At 39.9% G+C, this 23,992-nt stretch overlaps 1 protein-coding gene across 3 annotated transcripts in view; it reads right to left on the bottom strand.

The window, feature by feature from the left end:
- Nucleotides 1–23,992, bottom strand: part of gxylt2 (glucoside xylosyltransferase 2) — a 73,435-nt gene that overhangs the window by 37,841 nt on the left and 11,602 nt on the right. For 2 of the 3 annotated variants that reach the window (XM_077530233.1, XM_077530234.1), the window contains exons 2-6: nucleotides 22,167–22,353; nucleotides 9,401–9,532; nucleotides 7,602–7,853; nucleotides 7,162–7,285; nucleotides 3,177–3,349 (exon numbers count right to left, since the gene is read on the bottom strand). In XM_077530233.1, coding sequence (XP_077386359.1) covers nucleotides 3,177–3,349; nucleotides 7,162–7,285; nucleotides 7,602–7,853; nucleotides 9,401–9,532; nucleotides 22,167–22,353 — 868 coding nt within the window. Of the gene's footprint in view, nucleotides 1–3,176; nucleotides 3,350–3,777; nucleotides 4,066–7,161; nucleotides 7,286–7,601; nucleotides 7,854–9,400; nucleotides 9,533–22,166; nucleotides 22,354–23,992 lie in introns of those variants that run through there. The other variant, XM_077530235.1, reaches the window with a different exon arrangement.

Genomic DNA, 23,992 nt, shown 5'->3' with positions numbered 1-23,992 from the left:
AGTTTAATGAAAAAGGCCAAAAATGATGTATAATTCCCAAAATAAAATCAAAATAGCGGACTTCCTCTTTGGTTTGGCAAATGGCTACATAATACTTTTTTGTAGGTCTAGCATAATCATACAATCGGAAATGCTTCATAAAAATGTCTAGAGGGCGCTATTTATTGCAAATTGCACAATAAATCTCTGAAAATTCATGTTCATGACAAGTCTGATGTGTTTGCAAAGTTTCATGAGTTTTCATGTGTATAAAAAAAAAAAAAGCAGCACTTGACAAACAATGCATTGCTATGGCAACAGCGTGTTACAAAATAAAAAACCTTTCGATTACTTTGCATCTTAAACATCTTAAGATGAAACACACCAAGTTTGAAGACAGTCGGATAAATTTTGTAGGAGGGGTTCGTTAAAATATGACCCCTGAAAAAGGCCACAAAAAATGGCAACAAATCCCATCATAAATCAAAATGGCAGACTTCCTGTTTGGTTTAGCACATGGTTCCAATAGACTTTTTTGTACATCATGGGCTCTTATGTATGCCTGCAAATTATCATAGCGCTAGGTGAAACGTACAACCGGGAATGCTTCGTTAAAGAGGAGTTTTTTAGCTCAAAATGTGATGCCCGGCCCTGGGGGACTTCCTGTTAGGTTAAGCACATGGCACCAAGAGACTTTTTTGTACATCCTGGACTGTTACATATGTCTACAATTTTTCGTCGCTCTAGCTGCTTCGTACAACTGGGAATGCTTCATTAATAAGATTTTTTTTCCTTTGCAAAAATTGCATGCCACGACAACAGCGTGTGACGAAATAAAAAACTTTCAATAACTTTTCATTTTCAACATCTTAAGATGAATCACACCAAGTTTGAAGATGATCGGATAAACTCTGTAGGAGGAGTTTGTTAAAATATGACCCCTATGAAATGGCCAAAAAAATCGCAACACATTCCAAAGTAAATCAAAATGGCGGACGTCCTGTTAGGTTTAGCATATGGTTCAAAAAGAGTTTTTTGTACCTCGAGGGCTGTTATATACCTCTACAAATTTTGGTAACTCTATGTGAAACGTACAGCCGGGTATGCTTTGTTAAAGAGGAGTTTTTTAGCTCAAAATGTGATGCCCGGCCCCTAGGGGACTTCCTGTTGGGTTTAGCACAGGGCACCAAGAGACTTTTTTGTACATCTTGGGCTGTTACATATGTCTACAAATTTTCGTAGCTCTAGCTGCTTCGTACAAATGGGAATGCTTCTTTAAGGATATTTTTTTTCCTTTAAAAACAGTGCATGCCATGACAACAGTGTGCGACGAAATACAAAGCTTTCAATAACTTTTCATCTTCAACATTTAAGATGAATCACACCAAGTTTGAAGATGATCGGATAAACACTGTAGGAGGAGTTCGTTAAAATAAGACCCCAATGAAATGGCCAAAAAAATGGCAACACGTTCCAAAATAAATCAAAATGGTGGACTTCCTGTTAGGTTTAGCATATGGTTCAAAAAGAGTTTTTTGTAGGTCATAGCCTGTTACATATGTGTACCAATTTTCGTAGCTCTAGATTAAACGTACAACCGGCAATGCTTCGTGAAGTAAGAATTTTTAAACTCTAAATTTGATGCGCCGCCGCCGTCATATAGTATATCAAAAACTTTTCATTTTTCACAATGATGTTGTCCCAGGTGTTGAGATGGTACATCCCAAGTTTGAAGTCAATCGGGTTAACCATGTAGGAGAAGCGGGCAAAAGTATGACCCCTGTAAATGTGCAAAAATTGGCAAAAATTGGACATTTAAATACTCATACCTCACTTTCTGTCTATTTTAGGGTACACACTTCAAAGAGGTTTTTGTTCATTGGGATGTGCTACAGGTGCCACACAATTTTCATAGCAGTCGGACAATCGTAGTGGGACAGGGATCCGTTTAACCTATGTAGGGGGCGCTAAGGAGCCATTTTTCTGTTATCATGTATGGCGACTTTAAAATATCAAATTTTTCGCCAGGCCTGATGTGCGTGTAAAGTTTGGTGAGTTTTCGTTCACGTTTAGTGTCTCAAAAATGCGATTGTTTGCGGAGAAGAAAAAGAAGAATAATAAGAAGAATTCCTACAAAAACAATAGGGCCTCGCAGCGGCACCGCCGCCGCCGCTGCTCGGGCCCTAATAATAAGAAGAATTCCTACAAAAACAATAGGGCCTCGCAGCGGCACCGCCGCCGCCGCTGCTCGGGCCCTAATAATAATAATAATAATAATAAGAATTCCTACAAAAACAATAGGGCCTCGCAGCGGCACCGCCGCCGCCGCTGCTCGGGCCCTAATAAGAAGAATTCCTACAAAAACAATAGGGCCTCGCAGCGGCACCGCCGCCGGTGCCGCCGCTGCTCGGGCCCTAATAATAATAATAAGAATTCCTACAAAAACAATAGGGCCTCGCAGCGGCACCACCGCCGCCGCTGCTCGGGCCCTAATAATAATTCTTACAAAAACAAGAGGGACCTCGCAGCGGTCGCTGCTCGGGCCCTAATAATAATAATAATAATAATAATAATAATAATAATCCGATCGAAAAACAATAGGGACCTCGCAGCGGTAGCTGCTCGGGCCCTAATAATAATAATTTTTACAAAAACAATAGGGACCTCGCAGCGGTCGCTGCTCGGGCCCTAATAATAATTTTTACAAAAACAATAGGGACCTCGCAGCGGTCGCTGCTCGGGCCCTAATAATAATCATTTTTACAAAAACAATAGGGACCTCGCAGCGGTCGCTGCTCGGGCCCTAATAAGAAGAATTCCTACAAAAACAATAGGGCCTCGCAGCGGCACCGCCGCTGCCGCTGCTCGGGCCCTAATAAGAAGAATTCCTACAAAAAGAATAGGGCCTCGCAGCGGCACCGCCGGCGCCGCTGCTCGGGCCCTAATTACCACCTGTACAATTTTATTGTGGGTTAGAAAGTGTGGCCACAGCAATACTAAGTAGGTCAAGATTTCCATCTAAAAAGTTGAATTGCATCAATGACAAAGCAATTTCAATAAAACAATATACAATTACAAAGGACTTCACTGAATATTAAGATTCAGTGCCAGTCTGGTATTACTGATTCCGTTTGTTATTCAGTTTTGGGTGCATTTGGGGTCCCAGTGGTAAAACGTACGTCCTCAAAGACACTTACATCACGGATTCCATCATAAACTACTTTGAAGGCCGGCTGCTTCTCATCATGATAGACTCCACGGTTGCCGTGGAGAATGGACACGCCATCCTCTTCAGCTTCTTTGCAGTTACTCCCATACATACAGTGATCAGGCCTGTAGTTCCACTGGCAAGGGAAGATGAATAGACACTCTGCCAAAGGCAAAGGAAATAACAACATTATACTCTACCGGAGGTGTCACAAACCCTTATGGCACAGAGGGCAATCAGGAGCATAATGAGTGAGGGGAGATAATTTAATTTATTCATTTAACCATGTATAAAGTATAATGCATACGTGTACATTAAACCATACGTAAACAATGTATAATTCAACCTTCAAATAAAATGTTTTGAACAGTAAAATAGATTATACAGTGTATTACAAAAATGTAAAATATCTTGTTACATAAATATGTACACCCTAAAACGAATGATTTGTTGTAGCATCTTCTTGGGTAGGAGTCAATCAGTTTGTTTGATCGGACTCAGGCCTGGCTTCCGGGTGGGCCACTCCAAAACCTTACTCTTCTTCTGGTGAAGGCATTCTTTTGTTGTTTTGGATGTGTGCTGCTGGAAAAATAAACTTCATCTTTCAGCTTCAGGTTCCTGGCAGAAGCCTGATGGTTTTGTATTAACAATAATTGATATTTGGAACTTTTCATATGCCCTTTAAAACCTCTGATCATTCCTTATCATTTTTGCCAAAAACGCCTAAAAAGGTGCATCCAGAGTAAATTTGAAGTTATTCCTGAACCATTTGGAGTGTCAGCAGAGTTCCGGTCTCTTTTTGAAGATAACACCTTGATTTTTTTTCTTCCAAGCAGTCAGGATCTGTTTAAGTGCTACTGGCACTGAGTAATGGAAGTCTGAAGACAAATAAAAAGATACATTTTATGTTTGTGTAATTATTTTTCACATCAGCCTTAAAAATGACTGTAGAATGGTGATTGGGACTTGAAAACACTACAGGATCAAAGCTTGAGGTCTTCCCTAATTCTAGTGTTTGACAATAACACGACAGAAAATGAGCCTATTACACAGGATTTTCCAAAACAGGGACCTAAGTGAGCAAAAGTATGTCACTATTCTATTCTAGACATACTTTATCCACATTTAGACATCATTTTGACATGAAATCAAAGCATGCGTATCAAAGAGATATGCCCCTTTATGACGAAACGGTGACTCTCTCTGATGTTCTCTCCCATGACGTTTGTACAGCTGGCTTTTTAAATACAAAAACCAAGGCAGACCTCAACTATTCAAAATCTCATTGGCTGTTCAATATGTCAATCACCATGAAATCGCTGTGACTGGCTATGCGTCATACGAGGGAGGACTTTTTTTTACGCACAAATGTCATTGGTCATGACAGAGAAAGGAAGATTGGGGACTGGACCACATAAGATGTCAATCACTCCCGATGCTAGTCCTTTGCTTTTTTTCCCCTTATAGTTTGGTTGAGGAGCGCTAGCCTACGAATGCTACCTCAAACGAGCATAAGAATGGGTGAATCTTGTGTGTATATTTGGCAGGTTGCAGCAACCAAAAAGGTGGCTTTATGACATTGGAGGGTTTACGCGTAGAGCAAAAAAAAAAAAGAAAAAAAAAAAAAGAGTTACCATGGCGTCAAAGTTTCGAGGATCTTATAGGCTTTTCAAAAGTTCAATCGCCGAGAGGTTTCGCTGCTACTGGCACAAGTGACAACGAGGTATGGAAGGGGGAGCTTTTGACGCATAGACGGCCATTTGGGTTGCGTGGACCTTGTGACCGATAAAACATCTTTTTATTGGACCAAACAAAGTGTCATTTGGAAGCCAAGCCGCAAGTGAAGTGTTGACGAGTGTTCTGATACTAATCAGAGAAGCTAAACTGGAGGTACCAATCAAACTGGGTCGATGCTGTGCGTATTTGGAAGCTTGCAGCACCAAATAATGGTTATATAAATGGTAATTGGACCAGTTTCGACCAAGTAGGACATCTGGTTGGGAATCGAGGTGGCGATACAGGGTAATAAGTTGCATATTTTCTCATATTTACAATTGTCTGACTTATAGATAGGATTAGATAGGATCAGATAGGATTTTATCTTGAAATGTTGGCCATTATTCAAATTTGAAGGAACTCCTCTTTCGAACAGTGTATAGCATGACGAGCAGGAATGCAGGATAGTGAGAAAGACACCCGGCTCGCTCTGAAAATGACATAGCGCCCGGGGCCGGGCACTTGGAACGATAACCTTGTTCTAGCTTAAAAAAGAACCCCGACTGTAATGACAAATTTTCTCTATATTATTTATATTTGGTTGTTACTAATATAACTATGAGATTCATTTTTCAAAAATCATTTCCAATTTAACACATTTTGTCGAAACTTTATTTGGACGTACGCCACCATTGTTATTTACGTCGCAACGCATTCAGTGCGTAGTGACGTCGAATGGTGGTTGGCTCTCTGACGAACATAGTGAAACATATAAAAAGGAAAGCAAGGTAAGTCTCCGTAGCTTTCCTAAAGAAACAACATGCGATTGGGAGAGTATAACCTTGCTTTGGAAGCTGAATTCTCGCGGTATTTATGAGTTCACAAACTCACGAGAATATTTCTTATAATGAGCCCATTGATTTTCACCGATACAAACAACCAATCACAGAGCAACATTGTGTTTGGGGGCGGGATATGCAACTGTGATGAAACAAGGATGCGCCGACATTATGGAAAACAAACTGACCTAACTTGGACGAATGGATGCTGCAATTAATTATGTTCTCACAGAATTACTCTCAGTTTCCTTTTTGAATGTTGAACAGCGAGAGGCGCTTCATACATTTTTAGCTCGTAAAAATGTTTGTCATTTTTTTTTCTCCCCTACGACGAAAACAAAGACGACATTTCCATCCATGATTAGTCAAAACAGACGCACACAAGATGCCACATTGTCCAATCAGCTCGAAGTATTGTAGAGAATGTCCCACCTGTCCCGAGCAAATCACCGTAGAGAAGTCCCAGACTGATATTGTAGAGAACTCCCTTGAGTCAATCACAATTATCAATCTGGCTATGGTAAGGTTAGGGAGAGTCACCATGCCGTGCTCTCATGACTCACCAGATGCATTCACAAGTTGTGATCGTCCCTTTAGGTACGCTACGGAGACCGACCTTGCTTTCTTAATGGCTGTTTCACATTGCTCGGCAGAGAGCTTACTGCCATTCTACGTCACTATGCGTTTTGACGTTTCGAAATGATTTTTGAAAAATGAATCTCATAGTTATGTTAGTAACAACCAAATAAATAATATAGAGTGAACAGTTGGGGTTCCTTTTAAGGGAAATGGCCCCAAAGCATGATGCTGACGCCACGTGGCATAGTTGTTCTTTTGGTTATGAGCAGTTGTGTTTGTGCCCAACATTTCTTTTGGAATTATGGCAAAAAGTTCAACCTTGGTTTCATCACACCCAATTTTCCCCACGGGGTTTTAGACGATTCAATTTTTTAATGTTTTTTTTTTATTAATGAATTACATTTAATTTTATTTATTTATTTATTTATTGCAGAATGTAGCCAGGCATCGATGTTTTTCTTTATAAGATAAGGCTTCTGTACTAAAAAGTGAAAAAGATGGGATGTTGTCGTATGTACTTAACAACCAGTACTTGCAAAAAACACCATCTCCTTCAATGTTGCTGTCGGCCTTCCTGACTGATTTCTTCATCTTTTCATCATTTTGGAGTTGGAAGAGCTGCCAGCATTTTTTCTCCCTCTTGTACTACTATATGTTAGAAATTTGGACTTGCATATAGTGAGTGGAAAAATATCATTTGTAAAATGTGCCTGTCAAGGAAGTATGACATTTTCATTGTTCCAAAATCTCCGTTTTTGTGGCAGAATTAAGATTTGTTTATTTTTTATGATATGACATACTGTATAATTACTGTATCCTGTCTCATGTTTGTGACTGTACCTGGATTGTAGTGAAAGATAATGTTGAGGAGGTCCTGATCGCCCCATGTGATGTGGTTCTTGTACTTCTGATAAAGTGGATGCAAAAGGTCCTCCCAGGATAGGCCACCGGCAATCATGCTGTTCTGAAATATCAACACAGTCCAGTCGCACACAACTGAATAGCTGCTTTCGACCACAAAACAAATCATCAAAGGGGGAGTACATTTGCATTCCAGCTTCCAGCAGCAAATTGAAGAGCTGCTAAATTGAGTTCTGAGGGAACACGTTTGTGATGCTTGAATGGTAATCACAAAGCTTCAGTCAGACCCACACTTGCACAGCTCTGAGCCTACCACTTGAGCGAAACAAAATAGCATTAAGAATGCAAAAGTACAATTACAGCTCACTGTAAGCTTTCTGTATTAAGAGAACAAACAAACGACAATACTTGGGTCTAACCTTGAACAATGTGCTGCGGATCCTTGTGAGATTCATCAGCATGACCCCCGAGTTGACACCTGAGATACCGTAGAAAGGATGACGTGCAAAACGGCTGTACCAGCCAATCTTGGGGATCTCGTGCTCCGGAGCCATTGCTGCCAGCTGGGTCCTGTTGAAGGACTTTAGCATTCTCCAGATATCATCCATAGGTCGCAAGAACAGCACATCAGTGTCCACGTACAGCAAGGAGTCTACGTCCTTGAGGATGACCTGCGGGATAATTACAGTGAGCAAAAAAAATCATAATTATGAACTACCAACATGTGCTAAAGTGCATATTGTAAACATCACAAATGGCAACCTGAATGAGCCGAAATATATAAGCTCTCTTGATGAGCCATATTCGTCTGGACCTAAGGGATTAAGCAACTTATTGACAGACCAACACAGACATGTCTGAATTGGTATTGTTCTTGGTCCTTGATTATTTTTTAAGAATAAAAAATGCTTAGTGTAGCTGAGCTGTTTTAACTTGTAATAAGTGTTCACCATTAGATGGCAGCACCTCCAACTCTACTTCTGCATCAGAGAAGAAGAGAGTGTGTCTTGGCCATGGATTTAAAAAGGCCTATGGACTAACAATTGGCCACTAGGGCTGAAGCCACTAGGCGAATTCTGTTATTTTTTTCACCGTAAATCCTGTTATCAGCGCGTTTTCCACCAGGATCCCTATATGGAGAAATAAGAGCATCTCAAAGAATGAATTTATTGTTTGCATTGCCAGTTCAGACTATATTATCTAAGATTAGTATCATGAATTGAGACTCACAGAGGTTAGGTTTACATTTTGGAGCATTTTTCCCCTAATGGGCTTTACTTTCTTTTACATTGTTGATGGTTCTGACATCATGACGCAGACTAATGTTTGAGTAGCACTCAAGGATACGTATACCTTATACAGTAAGAGAAAATTAATAAAGGTAATCATATTCTTAGCTATAAAATGTATATGTCGCACTTCTCGAACACTTATTGGTACAGCTCTATGCTACGCATAATTGTGGCATTTTCACCGTAGAGACAGTAAATAACGTGACAACACAGCCGAGACATCAATGTATTAAAGTTAGGTGATCTTACCGAGTGGTAAAATAAGATAGCAGCTGGTGGCTTTATTTCTCACTATGGTGAGTAAGCGCCATTGTTAGCCCATTCATATATAAATCAGTGGTCGTGGCCAACAGCTCGCGCCAAATTAGTCAAGAAAATGGTGCCTCTCAGGTAAAATAGGATTATATCTTAACCAAATTTAAACACAAACCTATCTCCTTAGTTTGCTATCAGCTTACTTATTCTGCTTTCAAAGTACTGAGAGGGTGATTTATTTTTTCTTAAACAAATAATTCAAAAGCCAATAACATCCATGATTAGGCTTTCCTGATTAAGTGGATAATGGTCATACAGTATTGACTTGTTTGTAGGAAGAGAAAAAGAGTTATGGATTTGTCTGTCCTGCAATTTATTCATTATGCCATGGTGTTGGTATTTCAATGAACACCAGCTGAAAGGGAAAATCAATACACTGCGCGGTTTTCTACTTGATGAAATGACTGAATCCATGAGACGGTTCATTTAAGTAAAAGAAAAGAAAAATCTGTAGACAAAGTCTAAACTCATCAATAGAGCACACATTAAATTATTAGAGTGAAGAGCTTGGGGGGGGGTGGGGTGGACATCAAAAGACCATTTAGTGATTGTGATTTTAATCAAATTATGAACCGATTAATAAAAAATAGAAATATGTGTTGTATCCTTACAGGAAGAAAGAGTCTCTGAGCGGCACAGGGCTTGAAGAGCTTCTTCCATTCATCCGCGTTCCCCACTGAGAAGGTGATTGGGTATAGGTTATACTTCAACTTGGCTGTGACAAATCCAGGCCACTGGCTAAACTGGAAAACATGCAAAATGTTGTTAAATTCATGTCTTTCATAGATTTGTGACAATATCAAGTATCCTGTCAACTCTAATTAACAATTTAACAGTTTGGCCCCATCAAACTATATACAACATAATGAATTTATCAGCTAATGCACTGGTTTCCCTTAATTCTTTAGCCTACTAAGACAAAAACACTTTTCTGCCCCAGCAGGATCGTGCCCAGTCCCATGCATAAAGGAATTCGATTAAGTCATACACAGCAAAGTTAGTCTAGTTTATGTACAGCATTTTGTATACAGCAATGCCTGTTCTTAAAGCACTTTATAAATAAAGTTGAGTTGAGAACACTAGTGACTAATGTTAGACTAACATTAAGTAGTGTTAAATCTAACACTAGAAAAGTGTTTTATGTGTCCACACCAATGAGTGTAAATCTGACTTTTCAAAGTGTTTTTTTTTAAATATTATTATTATTATTTTACACACACTTAACCAGTGTTGCTCCAACACTGTATAGTGTTGGAAATTTACACTGGTAAACGCTGAGTAGTGTTGAAAGTACCCTACACTAGTGTCTGTGTTAAAAAATTAACTAACACTTCACTCTGGTAAAAGGTACTTCATTTATGGAGGCTTTTCCCTCCTTACAAAGCGCTTTTGACTACTGATGATGACAGCATCAGGAGCAACTTGGGGGTTCAGTATGTGGCTCAAGGATACTTTGACATAGTTACACTGGCCTAGGATCGAACCCTCGCTCTTAGGGTCGGGAGACGATCATTCTATCACTGAGCCACGCTGCCCCAACAACAACTGGATCTATCGCTATTAAAAATGCCGAGGTCCAGGGCGTTTACGAGCTATCGCGAGATGCTGTGACTATCGCGAGACCGGTAGCGAGACTGGGAAAATCTAACATGGCGGCGTCCTGCTGCTAAAATAGAATTAGCTTTATATTTCTAATTAAACCCGAATTTAACGATTAGATAAATTCGATTTTTTTCTTTTCTAAGAAAGATCGGAAATATTATCCAGTGTGGACGACCTTGAACGCTTTATTGACGATTATTTTTATAGCTGCGCGATGGATGATCTGGCGGCTAGTCGTGATAATCCTTCGAAAAAAAGGAAAAATGACTCGTCAACAGATACGGACGATTTAGTAACCGCCGACGTATCGGTGAGTATGCTGGATTCCATAAATAAAAAACTTGACGTCCTCTGTCTTAACCGCGAGGACGTCAAAGAATTAAAGGCAAGTTTGGAATTCGTTAGCCAACAGGTAAGCGATCTCCAACGAGATAATTCCGAGCTACGCTCCTCTCTCGTCGCTGTCACAGCCGAGTTGGAGACGATTAAAAAGGAAAATAAAATGTTAAAGGAAACGGTCTTAGATGTTCAATCCCGTAGTATGCGGGAAAATCTAATATTTTCAGGTATATCCGAAAATACCCCAGATAATCCAGAGGGCGAGATAAAAAAATTTATGACATTATCGCTAAAGATCCCTCAGGAGACGGTAAATAATATCTCTTTTCACCGTGTACACCGGCTCGGAGCTCGTAAGGGCAATAAGCCCCGTCCTATTATTGCTAAGTCCGAACATTTTAAACATAAAGAATTGGTAAAAAGTAAAGGACGGGAGCTCAAAGGGACATCTTTCGGGATGAATGATCAATTCCCAAGAGAGATAAACGAGCGGCGAAAAGTACTGTTTCCTATAATGAAACAAAATAGACAGGAGGGTAAACGGACTTCGATGGTCGTTGATAAATTATATATCGACGGCCAGCTATTCCGAAACCCAACCTCGACCCCTTGGCTTTTCTAACTGATAATTGGTAGAGCCGAGTATTGTGTGATTATTTGACGTATGTATATGTATGTGTATGTATATGTGTATATATGTATATATATGTATATGTATATATATGTGTATGTATATGTATGTATATGTATGGATAATGGGTTACGAAACTGAGAATATGAATTTATATCATGTATAGGCTATAATAATAATAATAATGATAATAATAATAATAATGATAATAATAATAATAATAATAATATAAAAATATATTCTTAAAAAAATAAAAATAATAATAACTAGAGCTGCGAGCAGCTATAAAGGGCCCTCGCAGCCCGGGCCACGTTGGAGTCCTTGCACGTTGGGGTACTTGCACGTTCGGGTACTGGCACGTTGGGGTACTGGCACGTTGGGGTACTGGCATATTGGAAGCAAAATTTCTTTGAAAATGGCATAATAAACCTTTACATGTAGAATATTTTTTTGCCAGTGTGTGTCAAGCTCAACGGGTTTTGGTGATTGTTAAGACCTGCAAAAATCAGCGTCCTTTTTTATTTTTAGGCAATGAGTTGCCCTGATTGGTATTTTTTGTAAAAGTGTATATATACATCATCGCTCGTTGTACTCATTGCACAATGTTACTTTTATTGTCCAAAGGGGCAATCAAAAATGAATAAAACAAAATGGAAACGTACATACGTTTGGATCGGTGTGAAGCCAGTGAACAATTTGAGTGGTGGAAACTAAAAGAATATTCATAAATGACTTAGTCATCACACTTAGAATGAGTTTACATTTTTTTGTACAAAATACCGTATGTGGGTTTTTTTTTTTATATAAGCCTCAAGGGCTAGGTGGCGCTGTATTTATAACTGAATGTTGTCATCGAGATACCTTCAGGCCTTGATTATAAGCATACATGTCAAGTGTGGGATTTTTTTTGGAGCATGTACCGTGGAGTTATTAAGCATATTCTTCATTCACGATATTGCTTTTAATGTCCACAGAGGCTATCAAAAATAAATAAAAATATATATATGTTTGGATAAGTCTGATGCCAGTGAACATTTTGAGTGGTGGAAACTAAAAGAATATTCATAAATGACTTAGTTATCACACTTAGAATGAGTGTACATTTTTTGTACAAAATACCGTATGTGGGGTATTTTTATTTTTTTTTATATAAGCCTCAAGGGCTAGGTGGCGCTGTATTTATAACTGAATGTTGTCATAGAGATACCTTCAGGCCTTGATTATAAGCATACATGTCAAGTGTGGGATTTTTTTTGGAGCATGTACCGTGGAGTTATTAATCATATCCTTCATTCACGATATTGCTTTTAATGTCCATAGAGGCTATCAAAAATAAATAAAAATATATATATGTTTGGATAAGTCTGATGCCAGTGAACATTTTGAGTGGTGGAAACTAAAAGAATATTCAGAAATGACTTAGTTATCACACTTAGAATGAGTGTACATTTTTTGTACAAAATACCGTATGTGGGGTATTTTTTTTTTATTCCTCAAGGGCTAGGTGGCGCTGCATATATAACTGAATGTTGTCACAGAGATAACTTCAGGCCTTGACGATGAACATACATGTCAAGTTTGGGATTTTTTGGAGCATGTACCGGGGAGTTATCAAGCATATCCTTTTTCATTGCGAAACACAAAATTTGATGCCCCGCCCTCATCATATAGTATTTCGAAAAGTCAAAATTTTTCCCCCTGTCGTTGGCTCAGGTCTTGACATGGTCCAGGCCAAGTCTTAACTCAGTCGGATGAAACGTGTAGGAGAAGTGGGCAAAAGTCTGCCCCCTGTGAATGTGCAAAAATCGTAAAAAATGGGACATTCAAAAATTCATAGCTCACTTCCTGTTCATTTTAGCATATGGGTCCAAGAGACTTTTTTGTAGGACTTGGGCTCCCTCATACACCTAAAAATATTCGTCGTTCTTGCTTAAACGTACAACCGGGGCTGCTTTGTTAAAAACTTCTAGGGGGCGCTATTGAGTCATTTTTGTAAAAAATAGCACAATCAACAATAAAATATGGCTCATTTTACCAGGCCAGATGTGTGTGCCAAGTTTCATGAGTTTCTGTGCATGTTTAGACCCTCAAAACTGGCGTTGTTTTCTTGGCGAACAGCGCTTAGCCACACCCACAGCAATTCGCGAAAACTCACAAACTTCGTGTTGTGACATCATGAAGGCCGAAACCCTCATCTGAGCAAATATGAGGTAGGTCCAGTTAACGTGTTTGGAGAAAAACGTAGAAGAAAATTCGTAAGAAAAAAAATTGCCACTAGGTGGCGCTATCAGTTAGATGAAATATAAGTCAGTAGATGTCTTTAGGGCTGGACTCTCATCAAATGTGTGAAATTTTGAGAAGATAGGATCATCTCGGTCAAGTTAATGCAGCTTTTATTTTCACGAAAAATCTTCAGACTTTGCGTCACCGTAGCGGCCACGCCCTTTGGCGAAAAGTTACAATATTCGGTGTGGGGCATGATCAACATCTTAAGGCTTTTCTGACCAATTTTCAAATGGATCCCTTCAACAAGCTCAGCACAGTAGCTAAAAACGTAAAGTATGACATTTATTGTAACCACTAGGTGGCGCTATATGTATAACTGAATTTTATCATATAGATGTTTTCAGGCCGTGACTATTACGTTGCCTGAGAAGTTTGAGATTTTTTGGAGCTTGAACATGGGAGTTATTAAGCATTTGCTCTTTCTCGACAAATGAAATTTTAAAGGCAATATTTGATGCCCCGCCCCCGTCATATAGTATTTCAAAAAGGCAAGATGTTTTGCCCAGTTGTTCTCTCAGGTCTTGAGATGATAAATGCCAAGTTTGAAGTCAATTGGATGAAAAATGTTTGCAAAGGGGGAAAAAGCATGACCACAGTGAATGTGCCAAAATAGGCCAAAATTGGACATAAAAAAATTCATAGCTCACTTCCTGTACATTTTAGCTACATGGTCCCAAGAGACTTTTTTGTGCGTCTCGGGGTACTACACGTGCCTGCCAATTTTTGTTGCTCTAGCTCAAACGTGCCGGGCTTGGTTTTTATTTTTCTACGCTAGGGGGCGCTATCGAGTCGCATTGTTATAACGACTTCATAATATCAAATTTTTCGCCGGACCTGAGGAGTGTGCAAAGGTCGGTGAGTTTTCGTGAATATTTAGGTACCCAAAATCGCGATTGTTTGCGGAGAATAAAGAAGAAGAAGAAGAAGAAGAAGAATAATAATAATAATAATAATAATAATAATAATAATAATAATAATAATAATAATTTTTACAAAAACAATAGGGACCTCGCAGCGGTCGCTGCTCGGGCCCTAATAATAAAAATAATAATCTCGCTTAGGTCACTATTTACTGGTGCATTGTTATGTTGAATCCCCCACAGATTTCCTTCACACTCACTTCCCCCCTCGTTTCTTCACTATTATACTTATCTACTTGCTATCTCTCTCTTTATATAAATTATATAAATTGCCTAATTACTCTTTTGCTATCCTACAATATGTAAATATTAATAAGCAGCTTATATAGATGTATACATAAGACTGAGTTTATATTGCTTGTATGCAGAAATTAGTTCTGGTCTCCTGGAATGTGTGTGGCGCTCGCTCCCAGGCAAAAAGAATAAAAATTTTAGACCATCTCTCAAAATTGAAGGCAGATATTTGTCTCCTACAAGAAACCCACTTACAAAAATCAGAAGAAAAATTATTTATAGATAAACATTTTAGTCAAGTTTACTCTGCCTCCTATAATAGTAGACAAAGAGGTGTCTCTATACTTATACATAAGAATTTATTCTTTACTCTAAATAATATAGTAACAGATTTAGAGGGCCGATATATTATTATCCAGGTAACTATATTTAATAAAGTATATACAATTGGCTGCGATTGGTTGGCAACCAGTCCAGGGTGTCCCCCGCCTACTGCCCAGAGCCAGCTGAGATAGGCGCCAGCAGCCCCCGCGACCCTTGTGAGGATTAAGCGGTCAAGAAAATGGATGGATGGATGGATATACAATTGGTAATTTATATGCCCCAAATAATGATGACCCGGATTTTTTCCATGAATTTTTCTCTCGGTTACTCGATTTAGCAACAAATTCTACTATTATTATTGGAGGTGATTTTAACACGGTCTTAAACCCGTTAATAGATCGTTCTAATAATACGATATATACAAGGCGATTACGATCCGCTAAAGTAATAGATGAATATATGGAGGATTTTGGCCTCAGCGATGGCTGGAGACTTCAAAACCCAACTAAGAAGGAATTTACTTTCTTCTCTGCGGTGCACCGATCATTCTCAAGAATTGATTTTTTCCTTACAAATAATTCTATTGTTGATAAAACTGCTATAAAAATACATTCTATAATTATAAGTGATCATGCACCAGTCTCTCTCACTCTACAAATTGACTCTACCTTTAAACTTCCCCCGATATGGCGTTTTAACATCTCATTACTGAAAGACGTAGAGTTTGATAAAATTATTAGAAGGGAGTGGGCAGATTTTTTGGAAATAAATGACTCTCCAAATATATCTCCATCTCTTCTCTGGGAAGCAGGGAAAGCGGTAATTAGAGGGAAAATTATATCATATTCAACTTGTAAAAAGAAACAGGATCAAAAATTAGAAAAATACCTGGAAGATAAAATTAAACAACTAACGGATGAATATGCATTAAACCCAAATAATCAAATATGGATAGAACTACAGAATATAAAAATACAGTTAGATAACATGTTATCTAAAAAGACAGAGTTTATAATACAACAGTTGAGATATAATAATTTTGAACATAATAATAAATCAGGTAAATTCCTGGCAAATCAACTTCAACGGAATCGGGAAAAATCTCTTATAACGGCTATTAAAGATATAAATGGTGAATGCACACAATCACCAGAAGAAATTAACCATATTTTTTATAACTATTATCGAAATCTATACTCAGAAATTAATAGACCTAACCCTGAACATATTGAGGTATTCCTAAATAGCTTAAATATACCTCAGTTATCTATTGAACATAAAGATATTCTAGATGCCCCGCTTACTATAGATGAGTTGTATCGTGCTTTAGACAGTATGCCTAATGGCAGAGCACCTGGTCCAGACGGCTATCCGGCTATATTTTTTAAACATTTCTGGTTAATGTTTGCTCCATTATTTCTAAGAGTAGTAACTGAAATTAAAAGTAAGGGTGATATACGTCAAGATATGAATATAGCAGCAATTAAACTTTTATTAAAGCCAGAAAAAGACCCCACCCTCCCGTCAAGTTACCGACCGATATCACTAATTAATACCGATATTAAAATTATCGCTAAGGCCTTGGCATCTCGACTAGAGACAGTAATCTCGACAATTATTCATAGCGATCAAACAGGTTTTATTAAAGGTCGTCATTCTACTAATAATATTAGGAGGCTCTTTAACTTGATTAGTATGTCACAGCGGTATGATAAAAAGGCAGTTGTTATTTCGCTGGATGCAGAAAAAGCCTTCGATAAAGTTAACTGGTCCTTCCTCTTTGCTGTCTTAAATAAATTCGGCTTCGGGGAGTCATTCATTCAATGGGTCTCAATATTATATGATTCTCCTAAAGCTACAGTTACTACTAATGGGATTACATCACAGAGTTTTACTCTACAAAGGGGAACAAGACAAGGGTGCCCAATGTCTCCTTTATTATTTGCTATATTTATTGAGCCGCTTGCATTAGCTATACGTCAGGATAGACGGATCCAAGGAATCCACTCCGGGACAATAGAACATAAAATTAATCTATATGCCGATGATATACTACTCTATTTAGAAGAACCTGCTATCTCGCTAGGGGAAGCATTTAACTTAATAACTAAATTCTCTCACTTATCAGATTACTCTATTAACTGGACAAAATCAACATTATTACCTATTACAGAAAATTCATGGAATCCTACAAGTCAGGATCCACACTACTCCTTTCCTACAGGTAATTTAAAATACTTAGGTGTTAAAATTTCACCTAAGTTAACTGAATTAACTTCTTTAAATTTTTCACCATTATTGGATAGTATCCGTAGTGACCTGGAGCGCTCGAATAATCTTCCGATCTCTTTAATAGGACGGATAGCTACTATAAAAATGAAAGTTTTACCAAAGATTAATTATTTATTTTCAATGATTCCATTTAAACCTACGTCTAACTGGTTCCAATCGCTGGACTCTGCTATCATAAAATTCTATTGGAATAAAAAAAAAGCCAAAATTAGTCTATCTACTCTTCAGGAAAGTAAATCTAAAGGAGGTTTAGAGGCACCAAACTTTATGTACTATTATTTAGCTAATCAACTACAATATCTTGTGCTATGGACACAACCCAACAGAGATACTAACTGTTGGTTGGAATTGGAGCAGAAGGATTGTAATAATCTTAGACTGTCAGATTTACTCTTTATTACAAAATCAATAAGACGACATAATTGTTTTAAAAACCCAATGATAGCCGCCACCCTGACTGCCTGGTGGAAGGCATTAGAAATTACAAACTCCCAATTGGCGCCCTGTGGGCTCTCTCCCATTTGGCATAACCCCGACTTTCAACTTAATAATCAGTCGTTCCATTTAAGCCTATGGGAGAAGAAAGGAATTACACACCTTCATCATCTTTTCTCAGATAATAAGTTTATATCGTATACAAACTTGGTCCAGAAATATGAAATAAAAAAGGGAAATTTCTTACATTATCTGCAAGTTAAAAATATGGTTAAGAAACAAATCCCAACACTTCAGGATACGCTCCAACTACCTGTCTTAGCTAAAGATATTATAAAGCTTTCTCCAACAACAATAAAGAAAATATCAAAAATATATAAGTTATTTTTATACACAAATAAAACGTATTTACCGACTTTAAAATGGGAAAAAGACTTGTCTATAGTTCCGGAACCAGACTTTTGGACCCAAATCTGTGAAAATGTATTTAAAATGACCAAACAGACAAATTTGCAACTTATCCAATATAAGATACTTCATAGAACATATATTACACAATATATGATGAAAAAAATGGGACTCTCTGACTCCGACATTTGTCTCCAGTGCTCACAAAACACTGCCGATACTTATCTTCATGCTTTATGGTCATGTACTCCAGTGCTGCATTTCTGGACTAAAATCTTGGAAAAGCTCGCTGATATATTAAACTGTAGGCTTCCTTTATCTCCAAGATTGTGTTTACTAGGTGACTTAACAATAACTGAGCTACCATGTAAACAATCTCAATCTATATTTATAGCCCTTACTATTGCTAAAAAAATAATCCTTGTCAATTGGAAAAATAAACAATCTCTAAATATCGACCACTGGTTAAACTTACTAATAAATTATATCTCAATGGAAAAAATCTCTGCCTTAAATAAAAATCAAGTATCAAGATTTAAACAAATATGGTCTATGTACATAGAATATTTTAATCTCAATTTGGCAACTTAATCCTGCCAAGATTCTGCCTGTTAACGAGAGCCACCACATCGTTACAACTTCTGTTTTCGCTGCTTCTGTATTTGGTATTTTGTATCTGATTGTTTTTATTTTTATATAGTCAGGAACCTAGTTGCTGCTAGTGGGCTCGAGCATACCACACTATACGACACTATACTCACTAACTCCTTAAGAGTTATTTCTAGTGGGCACTAAGCATCAACACTTGGTGTTACTGCATGCTAATTAGTCAATTTTCTTGACGCCGTCCCCCGTGGTCGGGCGGGGGTGGTTCTGCCTCCCCCCCGTTGTCTGCTCGGTAGCGGTTGCGTCTTGGCCGCTCCCTGGGCCCCCTTTGGGGTACGGTGTTGGGGTGCTTTCCCTGGTGCCCGGTCCGCTGCTCCGTGCCCGGCGGCGCGGTTCGGGGCGGGTGGGCCTCTGGTGTGCCCCGTGGCTCCCTCTCCCCTCACCCTTCCTCCCCCCCGTCGCCTCTCCCTCCTCGCCTCCTCCCACCCATCCTCCTCTGCCTCCCGGTCCCTTTTCCCTTGTCGCCCTGGGGGGTGCTGGGGGACGGGCGTGCCACCTACACCCGCCGGGTTGGGTGAGGCCCCACTGGTCGCTCCTCTTACTCACTTCACTAGTTTTGCACTATACACTTTGTAAATATACACATAGGGCACACAACACATTTCTTGGTGGGGTGGGGAAGGGTGGAAACACCGTCTTCACCCTTCAACTCCCCTCCAATTTTAATGCACTTCATGTCCAAGGGGAGGGGTGAGTTGGGGCGGGGAGCCATCAGAGGGGATGGACTGCAGTGCCTGGCAGCGCTGTGGTCCCCCCCATCTGTGTCCCTGCCCCACCACTTTGTTCCTCCTTTTTTTGGGGGGGGGGGATGCGGGTGTGTCGGAGTAGGGGAAATTTTTTCCCTCTGCTCCGACTCACCTGCTCCCAATTTTAATGCACCACACGCACACACTTGTATATACACTGGGTGGGGCCACATTCACGGTGTAAGGGTAGAGCTCGCCAGTCGGCGAGCTGGCGGACTCAGTAACAGGGTTAGGTGTCACTAGTACGCTGGCGTGACGACCGGGGCCTCTCCCCACCGGGCTCGGTGTTCTGGTGTTCCGCCTTTTCCCCTGGTGCTTCCTCCTCAAGCTTCCCCCCTCCCGCCGCTGTGCTACTCTCGCACGGCTGGAGGTGGGGTGGGCACGTTTTCCCTCTCTGCGCTGCTGCCCGGTGCCGGTTTCCGGGGGTGGGGGGGGCTCGCGGGGGGCCGGGTTCGCGGGGGGGTTGGCGGTCGTCGGGGGGGGGGTCTTATTTGGGGGGGGTGGAGGTATGGGGGGGTGGGGGGTTGGGTGTTGGGGCTCGGGGTGTGTTCGGGGGTTTGGGGGCCGAGGGTGGTGGGGCCTGGTTCGTGGTGGGTGGCGGGTTTGGGTGGGGTGCGGGGGGGTCGTGGGGGGATGGGGGCTGGGGACCGGTGGGGCGCTGTGGGGGCCCGCTGGGCCTCGTTCTGCGGCCTTGGGCTCGGGGGTGTGGGCCGGGGCTGGGGCGGGGGTGTTCCGGGCGTCTGGGTCGGCTCGCCGACCGGTGTCCGCTCGGGTGGCTTGGGGGTGGCCTTGGTGCTGCCGCGGCCTGGGGATTTCGGGGGGGGGGGGGGGCGGTGCTCGCTTTGCTGGACCACGGTTGACGGCTTCTTTCTTTGGTGGTGGTCCTTATGCATGCCAGATCCGTCGCACCAGCATCTACTGAAACTCAACAGAAGTAGCCTCTCCCTCCCACAGCCCCTTGAATCAGTGGGTGCTGGTGTCTGTGGATCTCACTTTGCTTTATCTATCCTTCCCTCCTTCCTCTCTTTAGTTTTTCCTCTGGTCACTTGAGATCTCAATTTATTGGAAGTTTGAGGTTTCTGGGGTTGGCATAAGACTCTGGTTTTGTAACCACGCAGGAGGGGTTTTGTTGGTGCTGGATTTCACTTTGATGGATTGGATGTACTGGCTTCTATGGATCTCACTCTGCCTTATCGATCCTTCCCTCCTTCCTCTCTTTAGTTTTTCCTCTGGTCTCTTGAGATCTCGCTAAATTTGCTGGAATTTAGAGGCTTCCGGGGTTGGCGTAAGACTTTGATTTTGTAATCATGTGGAAGGCAGGAAGTGTTTGGTCGGTGCTGGATTTCACTTTGATTTATCTTTCTTTTCTCTTTATTTTTTCTGACCTTTTCTCTGGTCTCCTGACCATTTAAACCTCACGACTCTGGCAAGATTCTGAAGTACCTGGTTAAGGCGAAGGGTAATGGGATATTTATAAGGCTTTAGGTGAATTAATGAGTATAAATTTATACGTATTTGCACACACACGCACGCACGCAAGCACACGCACACACGCAAACGCACGCACACACACAAAAAAAAAGAAAAAAAAAAAGAGCAATGATGATAAGACGTTGAATCGGTAAGACTACCGAATGAACAATTCTGAGCTCTTTAAAAAAAAAAAAAAAAAAAAAAAAAGAAATGCCGAGAACATGCTGGCAATTTTGAATATTTGTCCTCCACTGGAAATGAGGGTGTGGTCAATTTAACATTCAAGGTAGTGCCATTGACCTCCATATCATAATCCACCAATGGATACAAACTACAGCGAACCCCTGCTATTCATGTGTGGTAGGGATTTTGGAGTCTGCAAGAATTTTGGTCCGTTCACAAAAAACAAACAAACAAACAAACATGTAAGAGGTCAGTTGTCACTGATGTTGGATGAAATCAGGGCTCTCAAGTTTGTCATCAAACATCAAACCATGCATAGTTTATGTACCTAAAACCTAATTGGCCATACAAAGCTCTAAGCACGTAATTATCCGAAATATCGAGAGCTAATTTAAGGTTTTAATGATTAGAGGGCAAAACTGGGTCAGAGCAGCCAGTGATTAAATTTTAGAGAGGTGTGTCCCAAAACCTTTGTCACTATTAGTGTAAGTAGAGAATCCTTTCTGGCTCCTCTCTAAAGGTGACTTTGAAGTGATGCACAGTGCTGGAGCACAGCTGGGTGTCAGGTGATAGATTACACCCAAGTGCAGAGATAAAGGGGTTATGTGTCATTATTAGAGCCTCTGAAAGCATAGTTAAAAATGCTCTGATCTTGACGTCATATATATTACCGAGTAGGGTGAACGTTAGCTCCCTGCAAGGCTTGTAAGCCATAGATACTTTTTCCACCTATTTTTGTCGGGGTTTTTTTGTTGTTTTTTTCCAAGCCAAATTCAAGTCACAGGCAAATATCTATAAACATATATTTAGGTAACAACTAGTGCCAGTGCCAGCCTACCTTTTCTTTAAACTGTGGGATCAAGATATCTTCAGCAAAAATGTGAACCTTGATCTTCTTTAGGCTGAACAGGACGGCTGATTTGATGAGAGTCAAAGTCTCCTCTAGACGGTTTCCACATGTCACCATGGCCAAGTGCATGAATTCCTCTACGCGGGTGCGCCTGCCCACAGCCCGTCCTGTTTTGCTAAAAAAAAATACACAAATAAATAAGAGATGTAATAAGGTGGATTAGGAGAGGTGGTGCAGGTGGATGCCCTGGCTCACACTTCTCTCTTGGATGGGTGAAGCCAAAAACATTTACGATTTTGTGAACTTTGTGGACTGTCCTCTCATTTGCATAGAGTTTATACAGGTGTTTAGGCACTGGACAGCCATTTCCACCATACAATGCCTGGCTCACTACTGCTGTACTTACTGACCCGTCCTGTCCTACCCTGCTTTGTCCTATCCTATGTGTTACTCATTTCATTCCTTCTTCAAAGGGTGTATGCAGCACTACCTAGTACTCAACATAATATAGATAGAAAGAAACCGACTTCTCCTATGTAACAACTTGGTTGTTGCATACTATTTTGTACTGTCATTGTTCTCTGCTTTGTTTGTGGGTTTTGTTTTGGTTTCTTCTCTCTTTTCAGTCTTCCGCTTTCCCCTCTTAAACCTTGTTCTGTCTGACTGCTTTATCCAATAAATATCAATCAAAGTATAAATAACCACAGAGGGACTATATCAAACTTTCTTGGTACACAGAGAAAACATTTCTCCCATAAAAAAATTATCCAACTATCCAGATTCTCCATTATGCATAAACACGAAGCGGATAGTCTGAGTCTCTGAGAAATCTAATATGTACTGATGAGTGATGGGCTACTCAGTCATAATCACTAAATAAATTAATTTAAATTAGGGCTGTCAAAGTTAAAGCGTTAATAGATTAATTAATCACAGAAAAATGTCGCATTAATCACTAGGGGTGTTATTTATGTGTAAATTGCCTAGTACCTGACGATTCGATTCGTATCACGATTCACAGGTCACGATTCGATTCGATACCGATTAATCCCGATACGAATTTATAAGTCGATTGTTGCGATTTTTTTTCATTCAAATTTAGAAAATACTAATCAGTAAGCTTGTAGAGTGTAAGATTTATATGAAAATGTATTATTTATTTATCTGAAATTTCAGTCTTATAGAGGTTGTAATCTGTTTCATGTTTGAACAGCATTAAAATAAAATATTAAGGCTTAATGTTCCGTTCATATAACATTCTTCCATGCTCAAGGTGTGAATCCTAAAAAAAAAAAAAAAAAAAAAAGAAAGAAAAAAAAAATCGATTCTGCCGATTATTGAATCGATTCGAGAATCGCGCGATGTAGTATCGCGATATATCGCCGAATCGATTTTTTTTTTAACACCCCTATTAATCACGTATTAACGCATATTAATCGCACTATTTTTTTTACCGCAATTGAGCCTTGAACGTAACCGCGGATGGTTACATTGAAGGCTGCACAGGTCAGTGATTAGGTCAATGCATGGCATTTCCTACGCCTGTTGTTCCAAAATGAGCGGGGTGACTCCAGTTGGTGTGCTCGGTGGTAAATTTCGCTTTAAAAAACACCCGACGGGAATTTAGATAAAACAAAAGTAATTTGCGTTTAATTAATTAATAATTGCTGAATTGCACCCAATTGATATGATGCTGTTACGTTTTGAGCAATACACGCATGCATGCAATTGCGTACATGCATTTAATCAATGTTTGCAAATGACATTCATATAATAAAATGTATTAATGTCAAAATACTACGATATCTTCTATT

The sequence above is a fragment of the Festucalex cinctus genome, chromosome 8 (genome assembly GCF_051991245.1).
Source record: "Festucalex cinctus isolate MCC-2025b chromosome 8, RoL_Fcin_1.0, whole genome shotgun sequence".
Taxonomy (NCBI): Eukaryota; Metazoa; Chordata; class Actinopteri; order Syngnathiformes; family Syngnathidae; genus Festucalex; species Festucalex cinctus.
The sequence above is the reverse complement of the archived record's forward strand: the minus strand, read 5'-3'. Positions and strand labels throughout refer to the sequence as shown.